The 21,501-nt window shown below is 48.7% G+C and overlaps 1 protein-coding gene across 2 annotated transcripts; it reads right to left on the bottom strand.

The window, feature by feature from the left end:
* Positions 1-16,605: 16,605 nt before the first annotated feature.
* Positions 16,606-19,246, bottom strand: LOC146763711 (uncharacterized). Of its 2 annotated transcripts, XM_085567501.1 has the most exons (4): positions 18,277-19,246; positions 17,953-18,134; positions 17,685-17,805; positions 16,606-17,084 (listed from the first exon to the last, which is right to left on the bottom strand). In XM_085567501.1, exons 1-4 carry the CDS (start codon positions 19,244-19,246, stop codon positions 17,074-17,076), a joined length of 1,284 nt encoding a protein of 427 aa, XP_085423627.1. In that variant the 3' UTR covers positions 16,606-17,073. The 2 variants fall into 2 exon arrangements, with proteins under 2 accessions (XP_085423627.1, XP_085423626.1); XM_085567500.1 differs by having other exon boundaries at positions 16,606-17,805.
* Between the last annotated feature and the right edge of the window lie 2,255 nt (positions 19,247-21,501).

Genomic DNA, 21,501 nt, shown 5'->3' with positions numbered 1-21,501 from the left:
ACCTCCTAGCAGATGAGGAAGTCACGAGACAGGCAACCCTTCAAAACCGAGCCGCAATCGATTTTCTTTTGTTATTACACAACCACAAGTGTGAAGAATTTGCTGGCCTCTGTTGCATGAATTTAAGTTCCAGAGCAGAAGACGTCCGCACCTCCATCAGTAAGATGCAGGACATGATCCATCATCTAAAAAAGGAATCTGCAGGATGGTTGGATTCTCTTCTAGAAGGATGGGGACTTTCCGGGTGGATCAAATCCATCATGCAAACTGGATTAATGCTGCTGTTGGGACTCATCGCCCTTGTCATCGGCTTTAACGTAATTAAAAAACTATTAATGAAAGCCATCAACAGTACAATCAGTATCAATCACGCTACGCTGGCCGAACCACACGAACTTGATCCCCTCAACACTACAGAGCCAAAGGAAGAAAATCCCTCCGATAGGGACAGCGTATGGTTCGGAGACGAAACTATGAACTGTAACTCCCCAATTTAAAGACTTATTTTTACTCTCCTCCCATTCTTTTCTTTTTAAACAAAAAAGGGGGAGATGTGGTAGTGCGTTTTCTTTATATATTTTATGTACGGTTGTATATAATTGTACCTCCCTAATGGTTTGTTCCTGTTTCCCCCTATTACCCAGTTGGTACATCCTTTTGTTCTGTTTTCCCGCCTGGTCCTCCCTTCCCGCCTTTCCAGTACCCATCCATCAACCTGGAAAGTGCTGAGTCACTCCCCTATCCCCTCCCAGGTGCCTTGTCCGTCACTCGGTGTTCCTTCCCCTCTATCCAGAAACTTCTCCTCAGGGCACCGGGTGATTGGACGAGGGCCTGGGGCCACTCCCATGCCCCTTCCCCATTGGACCAGGCCGGATCACCCCATCCCGGAGCCACTCCCTTCCCTGTTCCCCATTGGTTCCCCCCTCATGATCCACCCCGCCCACAACCCATAAAAGGTTCATGTTAAGCCCAGCCCAGGGTTCCAGTTGGCTGGCACCACTTCTGTACGTTTGGCCCCGCTGGCCAGGAATAAAGAAGATTCAGCCCCCAACTGGATCCGCCTTTCCTTCCAACTGACGAGGCTTGCCAGCGCCTTCCCGTGAACCCACAAAGGCACCCTCCAAACCCTATTAAGGAGCAGCGGGGGGTGCCTCCACTGCCCACTCTCGCCCCAAGGAGAGCTAGCCGGGGCTAGAGAGATCGAGGGTCTGGGGCGGGAGCGCGGCAGCTGGGAACTGGGTTCTGCCCGCAGCTGAACCTGAAGAGCCAGCAGAATCAGCAATGTCAGGGACTGGGCGAAGGAGAAAGGAGAAGGCTCTCTGTTCTGAGGTTCCACAGGGACGAGTTTATTCCAGATGAAGGGGATCGGTCAAAAGGGCCCTAAGCACCTCAGTGCATGGGTTAAAATACTGTCACAAACCAGGGGGCGGATACAAAAAAAAAACCCAATAGGAAAATTTCAAGGGTAGAACAAGGGGATTACATCAGTAGTGTGGGACCAGTCACGGTAGGGGGAGGAGAGAGAAAGGTCACGGGGCCCAATGGGGCGTCATAGATTAGAGGATTTCCAAGTGGGTGTTTGAATCAGGGATTTGTCCAGGGAGAGAGTGGCAGGGAAGATTCAGGAAAAAGAGGCTGACTTGCCTGATAGGCAGGGAAGAAACTAGAACAATGGGAGGGGAATGGGTTGAGGGACAGCTCTAAGGGATTATACAACTCGGGGTAAAGCAACTTTGTGGAGAACATAGGCGAACAATAGAACGAACCATTCAACAATAACAAAATAAAATATGAACGGCAACAGTCTGGAGGTTCCTTTTGCCCAAATTCATCTGTAAAAGTTTCCAGGCACCTCATGTCCATAAAAACCTGTTGAACACCAAGATTCAGAAAAAACTCCTACCCAGGATTTTCCCCGCTCTGTTTTCTCCAATCCAGGGTTTGTGGGGTCACCCCTGTCTGGGCTGGTGCAGGTCCTGTGTGGGAACTCAAAATCTCTCTCAGACATTTTTAGAGGTTCCAGGCCAATGTCAGAGGCAGTCTGGACCCTGGCAGTCAGCTGGAATTAGCTGTGATTTCCAGTTTGAACCATGGAATGAATTACCAACTTTAAAGGTGGAACAAGCAGTCACAACGTGTTAGATAGTATAGTAAATGTACTCACAAAGTAGAGGGGAACAATTTTTGGTAGTGTACAGGGGGGTTTTAGTGCATGTACAGGGGGGTTTTTACTTTGTACATGGGGGTCAGAAGTTCTAAGATGGAGGAAAGTGGGCTGAACCCGTCCTTCTTCTTTCTTCTTCCTTACCTCCATGTTCTTGTTGATGTTGGCACTCACAGATTGGTTTAGAGTAGAAAAACACTTGGCAATGTAGGTAGTAGGTATTGGGGGAAAACTATAAACATGTAATATGTAATATATCTTATAAAAGATAGCAGCAGCCCTGGGCGGGGGGAGAGAAGAAGAAGACACCAGACAGTGAGGGTGTCAGGAGTGTGTGCTTCTCTGCCTGGGCCATTGACCAAAGGGCCGCAGCCCGAGAACCTAATCTGTTAGATAACTAGCAATAAATTGTATTGAGACTGAACAAGAAGTGGCTGTGGAGTTTTTCTTTGGGAACACGGGTTAGAGGAGAAGCTTTACCACCACACGAGACCCCGAACCAAACCCAGGGTTCTCACAGTCCTGTATTGGTATCCCGTCTCTTTGGGCTGCTGGAGATCCTGGGAATCCCAAATCCCAGAGGTTCTTCTTCCCTGGGCTCCCCAGTTTGGTGTTGGAGCGGCTCCAGGGTCTCACCTGTCGGGGTCCCCATTTTAGGGCTCTGGGGTACCCATGGGTCCCCCTTGTCCATGCTCTCAATATCTCCAGGATGATAGAGTTTCCCCCTCTCCGGGGCCACATTTCAGGGTCCAGGTGGTCCCCAACATCCGGAGATCTCCCTGCAGGCTGCTGAGTGTCCCCCAGCTCAGGTACCGCCACTCTCTGCTCTCCCAACCCCAGCCCTGCCGGCACCGAGTGATCCCCATGTGTCTCTGGGCGGACCATGCAGCGCCTGGCCTGGGCACACCAATCCCTGCTGCAGGGGGACCCCGCATCCCAGCTCCCACCATCAGGGCTCTGCCAGCAGCCAGCAGGGAGACCCAGCCAAAATTCTGCCCTCTTGGAGCCACCAAGTGCTCCCTGGGCCACCTGGAACTCAACCCTGGTGGCTCCCAGGCGAAGGTGGTGGCTCCGACCTCGGGTAGCCACAGCCCACCCAGGGCCTCCTGTTTCACTTCTGTCAGAACATTATCTACCAAATTTATCATGTAGAATTAAAGAGAATTGGAGTAATACAATCAAATAAACAAAACAACACTGGAAATGGTTTGGGTTTTGTTGGTTTTATTTCTTCTGCAAAAAAAAAAAGAGATAATGCCATGAATTGGAAATAATAATTCTGTTCTATTCCACATTTTATAGAATTCCCCACTGCCAGCAAGTGTTTATTGATTTGTTTTAGGAAATTACAGCAGAACCACAGTCCAGCAACGAGGGTGCTTTCCTGAAGCCATATGGCTATCAGTGCTCATGTTGTGCATGCAGAATGGGGAGGAGGAAGAGAATGTAACTTGTGAGGAACTTTATGACAATGACCACCAGAATTACCTGCCCGGGTGTTGTGGTGGTGGTAGCAAATTGAGAACCCCTTAATGAGGAAAGCCAAAACTAGTCAAGGCATTTTCAGCTAAAAAAGTTTATGCAAAAGAATGATAAATAAAGAACAAAGATCACAGTCCTTCTGCTTACTTTCTTTTTCCCCCACCAACATTCCTTGGGGAAATCTTTGGGAATATTTCAGGATAATGAATCCAGGCTGATTCAGGAGAGTTCCTGTGACTGGGGACTGTACTGAAATCTTTGTCAAGAAAAATGCATATTTCCTTCTGGTAGATGGAATAAAAAGAAATACTAAAACCCAGCTGGCAAGGCCAGGGTGTTCCTTTCTGGCAGTCTCTGTGAAGCAGAGTCAAACTCATCCCATGCAGTTTTCACTCAGTGGATCACAGGTCCCTGCAGAGGTGTCCATGTGAGTGTCTCCTTGGAGTCCCTTGTGGTTGGTGGGCATCCATTAAGTCAGTCAGCGGAGAACGTGAGATGATGACTCAGAGGAGCAGATGAAAGTGCCTGTTTTGGGATGAAATTGAACATTTCTGCAGCTTCCTTGCTGGTTGTCTCGTTGTGAGTGGCTGTAGAGGCAGATCTGCCAGTCTTTGTCTGTCCAGGGAGACTCCCACACTGCAAGGAGCTGCCCTAAATTCCTTTGTGGAGGGGCAGCCAAAAGCTTTGCTGAGCAGAGGCTGCCCAGCAAGTGCAGTCTGACTGCAGGATCCGGCAGAAGAGGAGGAGGAGACCTGGGCACAAGTTGATTGAACAGCAGCACTTTTTAACACCTACTGCCTCAATCCCTTAGTTCAGGGATTCAGCCTGTGTCAGAGAGAAGAAACTCTCTAACCAGCCTTGTCTTGGTACTGGGAGGCTTTCACAGCCCTTGTGGGACCATGCCAGGAGTGGAGGATGGACCTTCACAGACCAGGAAGAATCTTTACCCTGTGAAATTTAAAACTGTGTTCAAATAAAGAAGGAAGCCTGTAGGAATCACCTCTACCGAGCCCCCTGAGACTTTTGTTAAAGTTGTACTCATGTTTCTAGCTAAATGGCATGGGGCTAATAACTCCTCACACTTAAACATTCTGTTAGGGACTTCATGTTTATCTAAGTGCTTTTTATTGCCTGAACTGATAAAGAAATAAAGCAACGCAAATGCATCACAAAGACATAATTTCCTTCTTTGCCTCTTGTTGTAGTGGAGGAACTGAGACACAAAGGTGACAAGGCAGAAGAACTTTGAAGGGAAAGAAAGACGTGAAAAGACTTCTCTCATGTCTCTTGTGTCCATTTGCACAAAGAAAACCCTACAGGTTTTTAGGTTTCCTGCAAATATTCTTCTGTTCTTCTTAATTATGGAAGACTAAGCGTATTTAAGGGTCTTTTTTAGAAATGCAAAGATAATAGATTTTAAATTAATTACTGCACTATACCATTAATCAAGTCTTCTTGAAAAGCTTTAATTTAAGTAGAAAGGTCTATTGGACTTGTTGTAGTTTTTAAATTAAGCAATTTATTTCTAATGTCTTTAATAGAAGAGAATATTGCCCACAAAAGAATTAGATCTTGAGCAATCTTTGACTCTGGAGGTTTGGCTCAACTCACAGGACATGAATACTAAATTATTTCACAGAATATCCAGGATGTTGATGCTTCAAGTAAAAGGCTGAGATATTTGAATGAAAACTTAAAAATACTTTGCACTAAATTATCTTAAATTCCTAAATCATCATTCAATGTTCATAAGCACAGTTCCTACATTTTCACTGCATATTATTCCCTTACAAAAAAATGAAAAAAAGAAGAGAAGCACAGGCAAGCCTGCAGCTCTTAAAAATCTTGTGTGTTCTACACATGCTGAATTCCAGAGTTAGGATACTGCTAAATATTAAAAAGTTTAACCACAAAGAAATTTTTTAACATCAGATTGTAAAAAAAAAGAAAAAAAATAACAAATAGTCATATAGTCTGATGAGTTTGTTATCCTGGAGATAAACAGGTTTCAGTGTGTGAAAGAAGGGGCTGTAAATTTTGATTGTAATTCCTAATTCCATATTCCTTTTTTGTTGTTTGGTTGGTTGGTTGGTTGGTTGAATTTTAATACTTCACTGGACAATGCCAAACCTGCTGTGTCTGCTTTGTCTGCAGGAAGATGAAGGAGCAGATGGAGTGGTTTGTCTGCAATAAATCATGGCTGCAGAGCCTCTGATCTAACTCACAGAAACAGGCAAACCACCAGATGTAAGGAAAGGTAGCCTGATACACAGACTCACAGAGATGTAAATCAGCCTCTTCCAAGATCTCAGCTGAAATATTAAGAAAAATAAACCAGATGAAGCCACAAATATAATCAATGTTGTGCTGCAGAGCACAGCAACAGGCCCAGCCCTCCACAGTAGGGCTCACCACCTCTGCAGAGGGTGATTTGCTCTGTGCTTGACTCTCACCATCTGGGAAGGGCAGCACTTTGAGGCACAGTTCTCCATCCCGCATATTAGAGAGACCTTTGGTTCAGGGGCTTCAGTTTGCAGGAGTCTTTGCTAAATAATATTTAAAGGAGAAGGATAGTTAATTCTTCTGATGGAAACAGCTAGTGATGGCCCACTGAGGTTCAAGCAGACAAAAAAACGGAATTGCTGCTTTTGTGTCATTGATGTCTGCCGTTTAATTTTAAATGCACTCCTCTGTTTGTAATAAACCTGACACTGATTTCCCAAGGTGAGCACTCAGTGCTGCCTTCTCCCAGTCATCTCATTTATTGGTAGTGAGTTTCTCTTATGAGGGCTCTCGTGAGCTTGCTGCTTACCCCTGCTACCATGTCCCTGACAAACCACATTACAGCTCTTCTTCCATTAAATTCTAGACAAAAAAATACATACAGAAAGAGCAAATTTTGCTCTTAATAGAATTAATTACATTTAATTATAACTTTGGGAGTATTTCTTCACCATTTGTAGCATGGTTTATTGTAGCCATACTTCACTGTTACTGACAAAAAGCAAAATTCCCAGAAAATTTGGCATGTTGCAGTTCCCTGTAATGGTGGGAAGCTCATCCTCTCCTCTTTTTCACATGTATTTCTGCAATGTCTGACTTTTTTTAAATTTAAAAAAAGGTATCTTTTTTGCAATGCAAATCACAGAATCACAGAATAATGAGGTTGGAAGAGACCTCCAAGATCAAGTCCAACCTATGCCCTAGCACTTCAACTAGACTATAGCACCGAGTGCCATGTCCAGTCTATTTTTAAACAGATCCAGAGATGGTGGTTCCACCACCTCCTTGGGAAGACAGTTCCAAGACTTGATTATTCCTTCAGTGAAAAATTTGTTTCCTTATGTCCAACCCATACCTTCCCTGACGTAGCTTGAGACTGTGTCATCTTGTTCTGTCAGTTGCTGCCCGGTGCAAGAGACCGACCCCCACCTGTCTGCGACCTCCCTTCAGGAAGCTGTAGAGAGCAATAAGGTCACCCTAAGCCTCCTCTTCTTCAGACTGAACAACCCCAGCTCCTTCAAACGTTCCTCACAGGGCTTGTGTTCCAGGCCCCTCACCAGCCTTGTTGCCTCCTCTGGATGTGCTCAAGCATCTCAACGTCCTTCCCAAATGGAGGGCTCAGAACTGGACACAGCACTCAAGATGTGGTCTCACCAGTGCCGAGTGCAGGGGAAGAATGACCTCCCTGCTCCTGCTGATCACACAATTCCTGATACAGGCCAGGATGCCCTTGGTCTTCTTGGCCACCAGGGCACACTGCTGGCTCATGCTCAGCCGGCTGTCAACCAGCTGTACCCTAGGCCCCTTTCCACCTTAACACTATCCAGCCAAACGTTGTAGGGGATTTTTGTGACCAAAATATAGAACTCGGCACTTAGACTTATTAAACTTCATGCTGTTGGTAAAGAGTTCAAAAGGAATGTAAATAATTCATTATCTCCCTTCTTGTTCACATTGTTTATAGATATGTCCTGCCACTGTGTGCCATTCACAGCGCACCAATGGGTTGAGATGTTTTTACTTTAAGACCAATGAAATTGGTCTGCACTATGTGCTCTATAAAATGAGCAATGTATTTGAAATAAATCAGTTCAGTTCTCTTCTTTGCCTTCTGACTTGAAGACTACTTCATTCCTGTCCTGCCTCAACAGTGTCACCACATCCTTGCAGCAAATTATCAGCAGCTAAACGTCATGGTTATGAATAATTCCAACTTGCCCTTGCCCTGGTATTTCTCACTTCTAGAACAAATTTGGAACAAATATGAAACAAATTTTCCATTATAAAGTCAGTCATATTTATTAGTAAACCTCTCTCCCCTGTAAAAGTGGCATCTTAAGCATTTAATTCTCTCAGAGAATGGTGAATAACCTTTTTTTTTATATATATACAATTACACTGTTTCACTGAATCAATACACCTAACAGCTGTTTCTGTTTGTGTGTTTTATGGAGGTTTATGTCCCATATTTAATGACTGTCATTGTGGAGAACTGCAGACACAGCAAGAAAGTTGCTGCCCAGAAATAAAAGATACAGGGGAAAGAATATTTTTCTTGGACATGCTTTGCATCTTCAGAATTCAATAGTGGATGGAACAGGAAAAAAGGAGAGGAGAAAAGAAGAAAAAGGCTCATCACATGTATTATATGCTTTCACTACTTTATTTAGCTTATGGCTGGGCAGCAGAAAAACACTGACTAAAGCACTGCTTATTTTCTTATCCTGGAAGAGTTTTTTTTTTCTTTTGATTTTTCCCTCTGGAAACGGGGGATATATTGGATAGCTGTGTTTAATTTCTTATAGAGTACTTTAATTTTATTTGTGAAAAGCACAAGGGGCTTGCGGAAATGAACAGACCGCTAGACCACATGGGAGATTGGTGAAAGATCTCCAAACTTGGAGATCAAAATGAGAGATGGGCACAGACTGGTGACCCAAAAATTAAGAGGATTTATTGTTGCTGTGCGAGACCGGCTCTGGGCTGGCACCGGTGGAAGCGCAGGGGGAGAGGGGAGAGGCGGCACCGCTTTCCCCTTCGGCTCTGCGTGGCTCAGCTTCAGCACGGGAACAGAGGAGAGGGCGACACGGGGCTCGGGTGCAAACACGTGTTTATTGTGGGAGCGTGTTCCCGAGACCCCGGGGCACCGGCCGGGGGTCGGTGATACCCCCAGGGGAGGGGGGAAACAGGAACCGCGGCCAATGGGGAATGGGCAGGGGGTGGGGAAACCCTGGAGACCCGGGGATGGCAATGGGAAAGGTGGGGAGGGGGCATGGACCGACCATGTGGTGAGGGGGAGGGATAAGGGAACGCAGGATTGGGACAAAGGATGGAGAGGGGGGAGGGAGAATGGGGGGAGAAAAACAAAAAAATTGCAACTCCCACAATTTATTAATATGAAATTAACAAACAGGAATGAAGATGCACTGTACAGAGGGGTGCACCAAAAAGGCCCAGGGCAAGCATAAACAGAATTTCTATAAGGTAGGATAGAGATGGAGTTTTAGGGTGGGGGACCAATAGGAAAGAGGGAGTAGGAATATGCAGAATATTGCAGCACTTTTAAACCAACGATTTCACAGAGAACCGAGAACTTTCTGGAGGTGATTTACATGTACACACAGGGGATGCTGGGAGTGAACCAATCTCCTCCCCATAACTGCAGTGGGTTTCTCCCTGCCATTTTCCTTAAGTCTTGAAAACTTTATTTCATCCCAATATCTCCTCCTTCTCCTTCTCCTTCTCCTTCTCCTTCTCCTTCTCCTTCTCCTTCTCCTTCTCCTTCTCCTTCTCCTTCTCCTTCTCCTTCTCCTTCTCCTTCTCCTTCTCCTTCTCCTTCTCCTTCTCCTTCTCCTTCTCCTTCTCCTTCTCCTTCTCCTTCTCCTTCTCCTTCTTTCTCCTTCTCCTTCTTTCTCCTCCTTATCCTTCTCTTCTTCTTGACTTTTCTGTTGTAAGATTTCTGAGAGAGACAGGACATGATTTATATTTAGAGTAAGGATTGAGCTACCCCTCAGACTAGGCCTCAGATAAGCAGCCTTGCTGGGGCCTGGAAGCCTTGATGTGCTAAGAAATTAGTGGTGGTGCAGTTAGAAATTATGTTAAGGTAACGTAATGAGCTCTCTGAGTGTGAATTAGGGTAGAGCTGCAGCGTGAGAACCTGACCACCTTAAGGCAAAGGTAAACAATATTTACTGACCAATGATAGCATGTTCACAACTTGTAAATTATATTGAAGTGTATATAAACTGCCAGCTTTTAGACAATAAACGGAGAAAGTAGCTTGATCTGCATTTTGGCCAGTCCAGCTCCCCTCATATTATAACAAGTCCCTAGCTTCTGTCAGAGGCCAGAACAAGAAATGAGACACTGACTTACTCTGCTGCCTGCTGAAAGAAACATGTACTGAGAATTTATTGTTATTGAAAGTACAGTTTAAATTACAGGAGGGTCTCTTGCCTTAGTGAGCTCTTAGCCCTCTGTGATACACCTCACCTCAGTGCAGACTTCAGGCGTTTGTTGTTTTCTTTTTCTTCCTCCAAAACACCAAGAGATCCAAATTCTTGGTAAAAACGGGACTTCTACATTCAATCAAAGCCAGAGAAACTCTGCAGGGCTTCTTCTTCGATACAGATAAAATACCCTGGTGATCTTACCACACCCTCTTCTCAAACTTTTGGCACCAGATCGTACTCTAACACCATAACTTCCTTGTGATCTGAAAGAAGGAACAAACCAAACCTCAAGAGCTGGTCCTACCTTGAAAACCAGTGTTCGTCTCACCACAAACTTATTTTCTTGTGCTCTGTAATCCTCACTGTTTATTACAATAAAATGCTGCTTTTTTGATTAGGTTTACATCAGTTCCATATGCTTTTATGAGCTTTTATGCCTTTTTATCTATATATGTTTAATACCACTATCTGTTTATTGCAACATTCCAGGAATCCCTTTTGACTCTTCTCACCATATTCCTGCAGAAGGTGAGGCCACTCTGGGTTTTACACCAATAAAAATCCAGGTTGTTCAGATCCTTGACATCATGGGTAAGCACAATTTCCCCGCTGACACAGAGATTGCAGACAAACCCTTCTATTGTCACTGAAAACAAAGGAAAGGAGGAAGTTCCTGCCCATTGGAAAGTCTCTGTTTGCCCTGAAGGACTCTACCTCTTCCTTTCTCAGCAGCAGCTCAGCAAGCGGACGCCAAGAAGGACGAGAGAGGGAGGGGTGGTTGATTTGTGTGACAATTTAACAACACTTGTAAACAAGAGCTGAGACTGTCAGTAACATCTCTGCAGGGGCAAGTCCTTGCTGAGGATGAAGAGCTGTGTCACTTGTGTTTAGTTTGCATCGAGTTTACGGCACGGTGGGTTTTCATCCTGCAGATGTGGCCCCTGTCACAGCAGTCTGTTCATCCTTCAGGAGGGTTTGTACCCTCAGGGACAATGCTGCTCTTGCCAGCAGACCACAGCTTGCCCTCATATCAGAAAGTCCAGGCAGAAATTACTTCTTAAAGTAACATTTTCCTTTTGCTCTCAAAACCAAGGTTTCGATGTAATGGTATAATAGAAACAAATATTATTCCCCGCTGTCTATCAGGACAGGAATAAAATCCTACCACATCCAGATAGCAAGGCACTGATTTCACTTCCACTGTGGAAATGACTTGCAGGGGCAAGTAAAGTAAATTCTGTGCTGGAACAGTGAAGTCCTGTCACTCTAAATCAGTGTGATGCCTTAAGGGTCTTATAGCAGGTTTGCACCTATGTCAGCGCTAAAGAAGCTTATAAGATCCAACATAGACCTAAGGTTTGCACAGCAGAGTTTAGGCTGACAGCTAAGAGAACATAAATGGTCTTTCCAGGCCAGAAGGCTGATGAGAAATGTTGGTGTTTCTGCTCTCCTTCCTTGTTTAAAGCACAGCAATGTATTTAATGAGATTTTGGAATTGCAGCTAAAAATCATGGCCAGATTAAGTAATGGAAGTGGTTGTTGTGCATTTCTAATTGTGGAGGTCAATCACTATCAGTGTAGCTGCTTCTGGTAAGACAGAAAGCTCTTTGAAGACACTTCTTAAGAGAAATGTCTTTTTCCTTTCCATTCTTAACTGCAAAGTCTCCTCCAGGATGTACAGCAAACACGTTATCTAGATCGTCTTTTCACAATACCAAAAAACTTCCCCTTTAATCAGCTTGAATTGTACAATTCTCATCTGTACTAAGGAATTCCACTTTGTCTCTGCTGTAAAGAAGTGATTGGTATGCAACAGGGTTGATAAAGGACAGACCCAAATTAACAAGAGGGATATTTGTTAGAGCTACCATTCCTCATCACACACTTTAAACAACACATACCATCAAGCCCAAAGCTAATATGGCTCCTTGTTAAATATTTCTGATGAATTACACATCCTTGTGTGAAGATGGAATTAGGATTTAAAGCCAGTATTTATGCATATACAAACATTGTGCAAGAACATTGCATATTCAAAATGGAAAAAATATCACCAGTACAGGGCAAACACTGCAATAACATGAGTACACTTCTCCCATCAGGTTCACAGGCAGCTTAAACAATTCTGTGCTCGCAAATAATCTCTTCTGGCATCTTTCGGGGCCCTGAACCAGGGAAGTCACACCCAAACACTGTGAGACCATGAAAATATCTCCAGATACAAACCAGTCTCCAGGGGACACAAGTGACTAAGGCAGCCTCCAGTAATGTAGCAGAACCCAGGTTTGCTGTGATCTCCTTGTCATCATGGGTTTGCAATTCAGACTCACAGAGGGCCTTGAGTTGGAAGGGACCTTAAAGACCCTCTAGATCCAACCCCTCTGCCATGGGCAGGGACACCTTCCACTGAAGCAGGTGACTCAGAGCCCCTCCAAGCTGTGGCAAATACCCAAGGAGCCCTTTTTCTCTGTTTTGCAAGGTCAGATTTCCATGCTCACATACACAGATGGCCCCAGTCTCACACAGAGCATTGGTGGCTGGTCACTTAGCTCCACAACCCAGCAGAGATCCTATTTCGGATGGCTCTCACTGCTCCTATGGCCTCCAGGGACCAGCCACTAACTGCCTCTCCTCCTTCTGCTTTTCCAGGATCGGTGATTTCCTGCTGCTTCTTGCACGTCAGAGACAACTGGAAGAGATAAGGGGCTGAGGATGCAGCTTCTGGCAGAGAGTGGATAACACTCAGCTGAGTATTTTATTCTCCTGCCACTAAGCTGCTTCCACAAATTCCTCCTGCTTAGAAAGGGGCTGGTGTGAGCAGCAGGAATTGTTGCTGGCTGGAACATTTTGAAGAGCTGTACAAAAGAAGCTTTTTGTGGAAGGCCAGCAGCTGTCCTTTGTCAGCAGCACAAGGCGTGAGGTTCCCTTGAAGGCCATCCCTGCACAAGGACAGCCTGGCCTTCTCCAGGACCCAGAACACCTTTCAGGCTTTCGGGCTGGCCTTGTCCCTCCCTCCGGAGAAGCAGGTTGCTGTTGGAATTCTCATATCCACCGTTTCTGGCTGGATTGCTGTGTTTTACCACAGACAGCCCTGGAGACAACAGTACAGACGGGCTCCAGCTGCAATAAAAGGGGACTCGGTTCCAGATTTTCCCTTGGACCAGCGTGCAGCAAACACACCTGGGCCTCGTTCAGGTCTGTGTGGGCTGGTAGTCAGCTTCTGCTGGGAATTTAAAGCTTTTACCCTACTTTCCACTGCAAATAATGGAGCAAACCCAGCTGCACCAAAGCCCAAATTTCACACTTACAATTAGAATTTTCATTTTCCTCTATTCAAGCCTTGAAGAAAACAAACTTTACTTGAGTGAGCTGGAGGCAGTGTCCTCCAAGATCATCCTTGAGTAGCACAATATTCCAGGGGAAGATTGGCAAAGCCAGAGTTTACTGATGCTCAGGAAGCTTTGCAAAACCTTCCACCTGCAGGGCTCTTGCACCCTCCTGAGCTCCTGGAGCCCTCACTCACCTCAGGCACAGTTTGCACAGGAAGGGGATGGTTCCGTTTGTGAGATGTGGGGACAGGAGGAGGGAAGACTTTACAAACACTGTCACGAGGGCAGGGCTGTTTTCAGGTATGGTGCCAAGTGTCAGTAGAGAACCTTTGATTTCATGTCAGGTGCTGAAAGGCAAACATTCTCAGTGAAAAGGAGAGAGTGTCTCCACTCACAGAGCAAGGTAAGTAAAGGGGAAAGTGAAATCTGTATTTCAAGGGAGGTGCTCAGTTTTTAACAAAGTATTTTTGCAGATGTGCCTAGGCAGCGGTGATTGAGAGCATTTTATCAGACTCACAGAGTATCCCCACATCTGCTTTGCCACATTTGCTCTCTTTTTTCATTGTGAATGATTTCTGTTGCCAGGGTGGCTCCTGCTTGGAGTTCTACTCTCAGTGGAATCCTGGAGTTTCCTCAGCAGTCCTTTGCAGTGAGTTCTGAGCCAACGTGTGGCTCTGCTGCCATCCCAAATCTGTGCTTCCCTTGCCCAGCCTGAGTGCAAGTCCTGGGCACGGCCAGAGATTTTCATGGCCAAAATCCTCCAGCATTTCCATCTGCTCATGGCTTTGGGCAGCACAAATCACAAAACACCCAGTGCAGCTGACAAATGGCATTTCCTGCAGATTGCTACAGCTGCACTACTGATCGACAAATGCACGAGAATCAATTTCAGTTGGAAAATGTAATTTATTACAAATTGCTACACCCACGCTGAGAATACAGAACTATACAAGTATTAATTTATGTTAAAAAAGGAATTTATTACATTAGTAAAACAATGCTATGTAAAAATATACAAATACCAACTTCAGTTAGCAAGCCTTAATTTATTGCCAACCTCTACAACAATTTACTGTACACAAAGATCAATTAGTTGTTTCACAACTTAATTTATTACATATTACTACGAGTATAAAACCCATCTAGGAATACAAAAATGTGTTTGTCTTCCGTCTTGAAGTTTGTTCTTCTGTAGTAGGTTTTACATATTCCTTGTTACAAGTTTGTAAGGGTGCATTCCATGTACCCCATTTGGCTTTGTAATGGTTCAGTCCTGAGTTGTTTACCCCAAAATTTTTCCACAAATGGATGTCAATCCACCTGTCAATCTCCTTGTATCTCCTTTGTTCTCTGCTGGAGTGTTCCCTGTCCTTCCTCCCTTCCTCGAAACAAGATTGGGGTGCAAGGTTTGCTCCTTCCCCTTGGTGGCTGCTATTGGATAGTCCTTACCCTGCACCCCTCCCCTGATGCCTTCCTATTGGTAAGAGGTTGTGTCCTTCCTTAAATCCCACTCGCCTTAAAAGCAGCTTTTTGCCCTCAGTTATTGTCATTTGTCCCTGAATCCTCTGGGGAATAAAACTCCCTAGAATTCAAACAAGTGACTCCTCTTTATTCCTTTGCCTCGGTTTCTCGCACTGTGCTGCCGCTGTGTTACCCATGCCACAGCCGTCTGCTGCAGGGAGCTGCAAGTCCCCGGCAAGCACCACCACACAGGAGATCTCAGTGGAGATCTGGGGGTGGCCACCCTCGTGACTGCACACAGGTCTCGAGGAGTGAGCTGGCTGGAGAACATCTTCCCTGTGACCCACAGCATGTAGATACACTAAAATATCAATCTCTCTCTTTAAATAACCCTCTACCAAGAACTCAATAGATAGAATTACATAGCTAAACAACTGCATACATAATGAAAGTAATATATATATATAAAACCACCACAATATACAGAAATAAATATGGATTTTTAGATATATATGTACACATTTATTACATACATGTGTATATAAATACATATATAAATATAAAAACAAACACATAGAAATAAACCTATACAAATAGCAACACACATATGGAAATATCCAGGTAATTATCTGTGTTCATGTACAAGTCCAGACATCTTTAAGCAGAACTACAAAGCAGAAGGATCCCAGCTGCCCCATCTCCAAAGCTTCTCCCTCGGTCTCTTCCTCCTGTGCAGAGCAGCTCTGCTGGACAGGGACGGCAGAAGGCACAGCTGGCAAGCAAAGAGAACACTGAGTCAGTACAGGGACCTTTCCCTCGGCAGCAGCTGCACTTCCATCGGGGAGGAGAAGATCTCAGAGCCTCCCCAGGAGGGCCAGAAGGAAAAAGCAGCCGAGCGGGCCAGGCCGTGGTGAGCGCAGCCGCGGCGGGCCTGTCCCGCAGCCCCGGCAGCCCGGCACAGCCGGCACAGCTCCCGGGCCCTGCCGGCACAGCTGCCTTGCCCAAGGACAGCCCCTGTGCCGGCCGGGGCAGCTGCGCTGAGCAGCCCCAGAGCGGGCAGGGCCCGCTCCTGCCCCGCCGGGCAGTGCCCGCGGCCTCAGCCCCGCCGCCCGCAGCCCCACCCTGCCTCCCCGGGCTGTGGCCTCACCCGGGCTCTCTCCAGGCTGGCAGCAGCAGCTCCCCGGTCCTGCTCCTGCTGCTGGCCGGCAGCTTCTCCCTGCTGGCTCCCGTCCGCCTCCGGCTGTCCTCGAGCTCTTCAGTGCGGCTGTGGCAAAAACGGAGGCTCTGGAATTGCTTCCAAGGCCCGGCAGAGGTGCAGTCCCGGAGCCCTCTGTGCTCCCTGCCGGCCCCTCCATCCCCTCAGCCCCGCCATGCTCCGGGCAAAGCCCCAGCCCCCTTCAGTTTCTTCAGCCCTCACACTCCTCTCACCCCCTCAGGCCCTTCTGACCCTTCCCGTCCCCCTCGACCCGCCACGCCCTCGGCCTGTGCCACTTCCCTGTCCCCTCAGTGCCACCATGGCCCCCGGCTGCCCCACACCCTCAGCCCCAGCAGCACCTCAGGGTCACCGTCCCTTCAGCGCCACCGGCCCTCGGCCCCTCGCTCTCACCGTCCTTCAGCAGCTCCTCAGGGGACAGTGCCTGGGGCCAGCGGCAGCTCCCAGCGCTCCAGGGACACCCGGGCTGGAACTGCTGCTCCGCCCGGCCCGGCCCCAGCTCGGACCAGCACAGGGAGAGGGGACACGGGGGGCACAGGGGAAAAGCAAGAGGTTAGGGAGGAAGCAGAGCAGGGGAGGAAGTTACAAAGAGGCCTATACCTATACAGATACCAATCTATGTAACTAAACTCCCATATATCAAAATAAAGATGCCTTTCTATAAATGTAATTATATTGCATCTATAAATGCGACTATACACATGTATAAATGCAACTATGGACATCTATAACTATAACTGCCTATCAAAAAATATAAATATATACACCTAAAATTAAAAATAAATTAACTATACAGACCTCTAACCATCTACCTGGATAAATATAACTATATAAACCTATACATACAACTACATAACTATACACATCTATTAATATTACGAGAGACAGAGGAATTCTACCTGCCCGATGGTCACAGGCTCTCCCTCTGTCTCTTCCAGCCACACAGGGCAAACCTCCTGGGGAAGTCAATCACACTGGATCTGGGAAGCAAAGGAAACACGGAGTCAATATTGGCCTTTGCCCAAGTATCCCCTGAGCACCAATTGTCCGTCCATGAGGGACTTTAAAAGATGGCCTGAAAGGCAGACTCTCACTTGGCAATTTGAAGCCTGCTCTTTAAAAAACAGGGATCCTTCCAAGTGTTCAAAACTGCACAGCATAAAGTATTTAAGTATCCTGATGAAGTTTCAGCACTCACAGTGCAAATGGCACCCACGAGAGCTTGAAACAGAGACAGTGCCAGTGACAGAGACACCACAGCCCTCACTGAAATGGCTGAAGGCTGCTGGGGGCTGAGTTATGAACCAAACTGGGACACCCAGCTTGGTGACACAACTCCCACAAGGTCAGGTTTATTCCCTGCTCCCCTGCCACAGCAGAGGACTCTGTCAGAGCCTCTGCAGAAGCGTGGAGGGCAGGGCTCAGGCACGTTGTGCCTGTGCAGGGTTTGAACTAAAGGCACCGGGAAGCACCAACCCTGCAGACAAGAACTCAACTCTTCTCATCTCACCTTCCTGCCAGAGGCAGGCTCAGAGCAGCCGTCTCACACCTCTCTAAACCAATGGGGGCTCTGTCCTTACCAGGCTCCTCAGGCTCTGGAGAACTGTTCCCGCAGCTCTCGGTGCCAGATGTAGTTTCTTCTGCTGCAGCTCTCTGCACAGGCTCCCCTCCTGAAGACTCAGGAGCAACATTAATACTCGCCTTGAAAGAACAGTAGAAAAAAAGAAAATTAGAGATCATTCAGTATTTTGTTGGAATCACATCAAGGTACAATTACTCCACTTCTCCATGTAACAATGTTCAAAATCTCTCAGCCCAGCATCTTCCATTCCTCTCCAATGGGATTACCTGAGAAGAGGGAGGCCTTTCAGACACGGACCTCCTGATCTCCCGAATCATTTGCTCTATGGCAAAGCCCAGATCCACTGGTGGCAATTGTTCTTCCCCAGGTGCCTTCTGTGCTGAGCTGGAGGCTGTTGATGCTGCAGCACTGCCAGGTGGAGCACTGCGGGCTGAAGTGCCCGAGGCAGCTGCAAGAATCCAAACACATTGGTCAAGCTTCTCGATAGGCTTGACGATTTTGGGGCAAGAATGACAGAGCCTTGTGGAAAAATAGTTCAGTCACTTTTCATGACCTTTTGGGAAAGCAAAGAGCTACAGCTCTTTTCCTACCTCGTGGGACGGAGGCTGGGGGCTGCTGCTCCCTGTGGAGAGGCTGGAAGCTGCCCGGCTGCATCCTGAGCAGCTCCCGGTCGACCGGAGGCAGCTGCTCTCCGTACAGGTCCTGGAAGCGGCTGCGGGGCCGCGCCTCCCCGGGCGGCAGCAGCGGCTCCCCGCAGAAACCGAGCAAGTCGCAGGGCGCGATCCGGAGCACCTCCTGCTCGGCGGGCGGCGGCCGCTGCCCATAGAGCTCCTGGAAGCGGCTCGGCCCCTCCCGCCGGGCCGGCACCGGCCGGTCCCGGTGCAGCAGGTGGAAGCCGCAGGGCGGGCGCCGGGCGAGCAGCGGCCGCTCCCCGGGCGGCTGCTGGAAGCGGCCGGGCCGGGGGCTGCGCAGCTCCCGCCCGTCCGGCAGCGTCCGCTCCCGGTGCAGCAGGAGGAAGCCGCTGGGCGGGCGCCCGGGCGGCAGCGGCGGCCGCTCCGTGGGCAGCGGCTGGAAGCGAGCGCGCCCGCCCCGCCCGTCCGGCAGCGGCCGCGCCCCGGGGAGCTGCTGGGAGCCGCAGGGCGGGCGCCGGCGGCCCTCCCGCCCCGCCGCCGGCCGCTGCCTGGTGGCCGCGCTCCGGCGCCGGATGCGGAGCAGGAGGTCGGGGCGGTCGCGGCGGAAGCAGGGGTTGCTGTAGTGGAGCCAGGCGCCGGCATCGCCCGGCGCGGCTGAGCCAGCCCGGCCCGGCACGCTGCGGAAGCCGTAGCGGTGGAGCTGGCGCACGAAGCTGCGGAACCGCGTGGCTCTGAAGGTGCCCGGGGCCGGCCCCTGGGCGTCGCCCGGGCTGAGCAGCTCCCGCTCGAAGAGGGAGCGGTCGATGAGCAGCCCCTGGGCCCGGCTGTCCCAGCGCACGGAGCGGACGCGGGGGCTGTTCGCCAGGCGCCACAGCTTGGCGGGGAAGGTGCTGGCGCAGAGCCCGGCGGGCAGCGGCAGCTCCGCCATGGCACCGATCGCCGAGTGCCGCCGCAACGGCCGCAGCGCAACGGCCGCGGCTGCGCCGGCGGCGCGCGGCCTGAGGGGGGCGCTGCGCTCGGGCCCCCGGCGCGGGCCGGGCTCGGCGGGGACGAGCGCGGCAGAGCCGGGGCCGCGGGCACAGCGCGGGCGGGGCGGCTCCGGGGCTGGCCGGGCTCGGCTCGGCACGGCACGGCACGGCTGGGCAGGGCAGGGGAAGCCCCTGGCGAGGGCGCTGGGAGCGGCGGCGGGCTCTGTCCCCACGCTGCATCCCGCGCCTGGGTCACCATCGGCTACAAAGAGAGAGGACATTGCTCTGTCTTGGCTGGGGAAAGGATGAAAAGGGGGGATTGGAAAACATTCCTTTGGCGTCCTTTTCAGCAGACTAGCTGGTTTTGTCTCACCGTGTCTGCCTGTCTTTGGCAGAATTGGCATATCACTGGTGGAGTCAGCAACAGCAGCAAGAAGGGCCAGGAATTTTGTCTGCATTGTCTTCAAAGCTGTAGTGCTGCCCCATGGATGGATGTTGCTTTATGCAAGGGATTTTTGGCCTAGAGTTGTAGCAAACTCGTGCTTGTGTCTTCCCAAACCACATTGCAGTTTTCTTTCCTCAGGAATCACCTCTTCTTTTTCTTCCCCCCATCGGGGGAGAGTTCCAATGCAAATGCCTCCTGCAGCCAATTCTTGTCGCTGTAGACTGACAAAGGAGGTCTTGCAATGGAGAGAGACTCCCTAGAGCTGCTTGTGGAGAGCTGGAGGGGGAAGCTTTGTCCTTTAGTCAAGTCTTATTGGGGAGCTGCTTGTGCTCTGGGGGACGCACACCAACGATGCCTATCCAAGCCTTGCAGGTTCATTCCCGAGCTTCCTGACACACCACAGAGACTTTGTGGTTGTCGTGTTGGGGCACAAATTTTAGTCTGTGTACTTTTTGAAATGCTTAATTTTAGGTTTTTTTTTAATTTTCTGCAGAAATGTTGTCATAATTTGTTGCTTCCAGAGAATCTTTTCCTACTTTTTGGGGAACTTCCCTTTGCTGTCGTCCCAGATCAGGCCAATTCCTAGGGTTCCTTCCCAAACTGAGGAACAGCCCATGGCCTCCACTCTCCAGCTGGAACAGAAGGAAGCACAGAGAGTTTGCTGTTGTGGGAGAGGAGCTTCTCCTTCCTGCCTGCTTTCCCTTTGGGACAGGTTGGTGTGTGTTCATTTGATAAAGGGGGGTTTAAACTCTGAAGGAGTTGTGTTTCAAACTGCTCCATCCTCAAGCACTTCTGTGGCTGTCCTTGGACAAAGACCTCTTGGTGGGAGCTCCCAGTGGCAGGTTAAAGAAGGAGGTTGACGTTTCAGGGTTGTGACTGCTGAAAGTAGTTGGTTTCTGGAGGTGTCCAGAGGTGGGAGTGGCTCCTTTTCTCACCTGCCTGCAGAAAAGAAAGTTGCACAGTGGGAATTTCATTTGTTGAGGTGGCCATCAGGGGCCATGCAGGTATTTTCCAAGAGATAGGCTGGCAGGGAGGCCAGTCTTGTGCTAAACTGGCTGTGTGTTTGTTTTGATGGTGGGGAGGATCAGAGATGCAGACACAGACACCAGCTGAAGGAATAGTGTCATTTACTGTAATGCAAAAGTGCAAAAAGGAATAAAAGGATAAGCTAAGCAATGCACCTCAGCATTATTACAAAGGGTTGCCTCTAGTGATTAAGAAAGATACATCACCAGATACCCCAATCCTTTCCCCTTCATCCAGAGCTGCACATCAGCTGGGGGAAGCTGTTCCAGCCAAGCCCTGGAAAGCCACGGCTGGGAACTGGGAAATCCCACAGTGCCTCCACCTTTGCCGGCCAAGAGGCTTCCGACTGCACTGTGAGAGTAGCCCAGCTTTGAAAGTGCTGGACAAGCAGTGTGACAGAGCTCCTGCTGAGGGGACATCTGGTTTCATTCACTTTTAGTTTTCTCCCCAAGCCTGTCCAGGGCTCAAGGAGGAACCAAGGCCAGATTGGCCTTATTTGGTTTCCTAATGCCAGAAGGTGAAGCCGTGTTTCACCAATGAATGGATGCATCGATCCTTTTCATAGCAACACTTGCTTAAGGAGCAGATACATAGAACGCTTGGCTGGAAAGATCAGATGATCAGCTTTGGCTCAGGTCCTGTTGTTGAGGCTTCAGTCAGGGCCTGTTGTTCAGCCCTCAGTCCTTCAGTATTTTGTGGTGCAATCAGTGCTGTGCAGAGCTGGAAACAAACAAGTCTGTCTTT

Source organism: Lonchura striata, chromosome Z, assembly GCF_050655825.1.
Source record: "Lonchura striata isolate lonStrDom1 chromosome Z, ASM5065582v1, whole genome shotgun sequence".
NCBI classification, from domain to species: Eukaryota; Metazoa; Chordata; class Aves; order Passeriformes; family Estrildidae; genus Lonchura; species Lonchura striata.
This window is presented reverse-complemented; position numbering and strand designations above follow the sequence as displayed.

Excerpts from the sequence above, each read along its gene's own strand:
- LOC146763711 (XM_085567500.1), bottom strand. The coding sequence starts at position 19,246 with ATGGCGGAGCTGCCGCTGCCCGCCGGGCTCTGCGCCAGCACCTTCCCC. Across the intron at positions 18,135-18,276 it reads CCCAGCCTCCGTCCCACGAG|CTGCCTCGGGCACTTCAGCC; the intron begins GTAGGAAAAGAG and ends GGATTCTTGCAG. Across the intron at positions 17,806-17,952 it reads AAAGGCCTCCCTCTTCTCAG|GCGAGTATTAATGTTGCTCC; the intron begins GTAATCCCATTG and ends TGTTCTTTCAAG.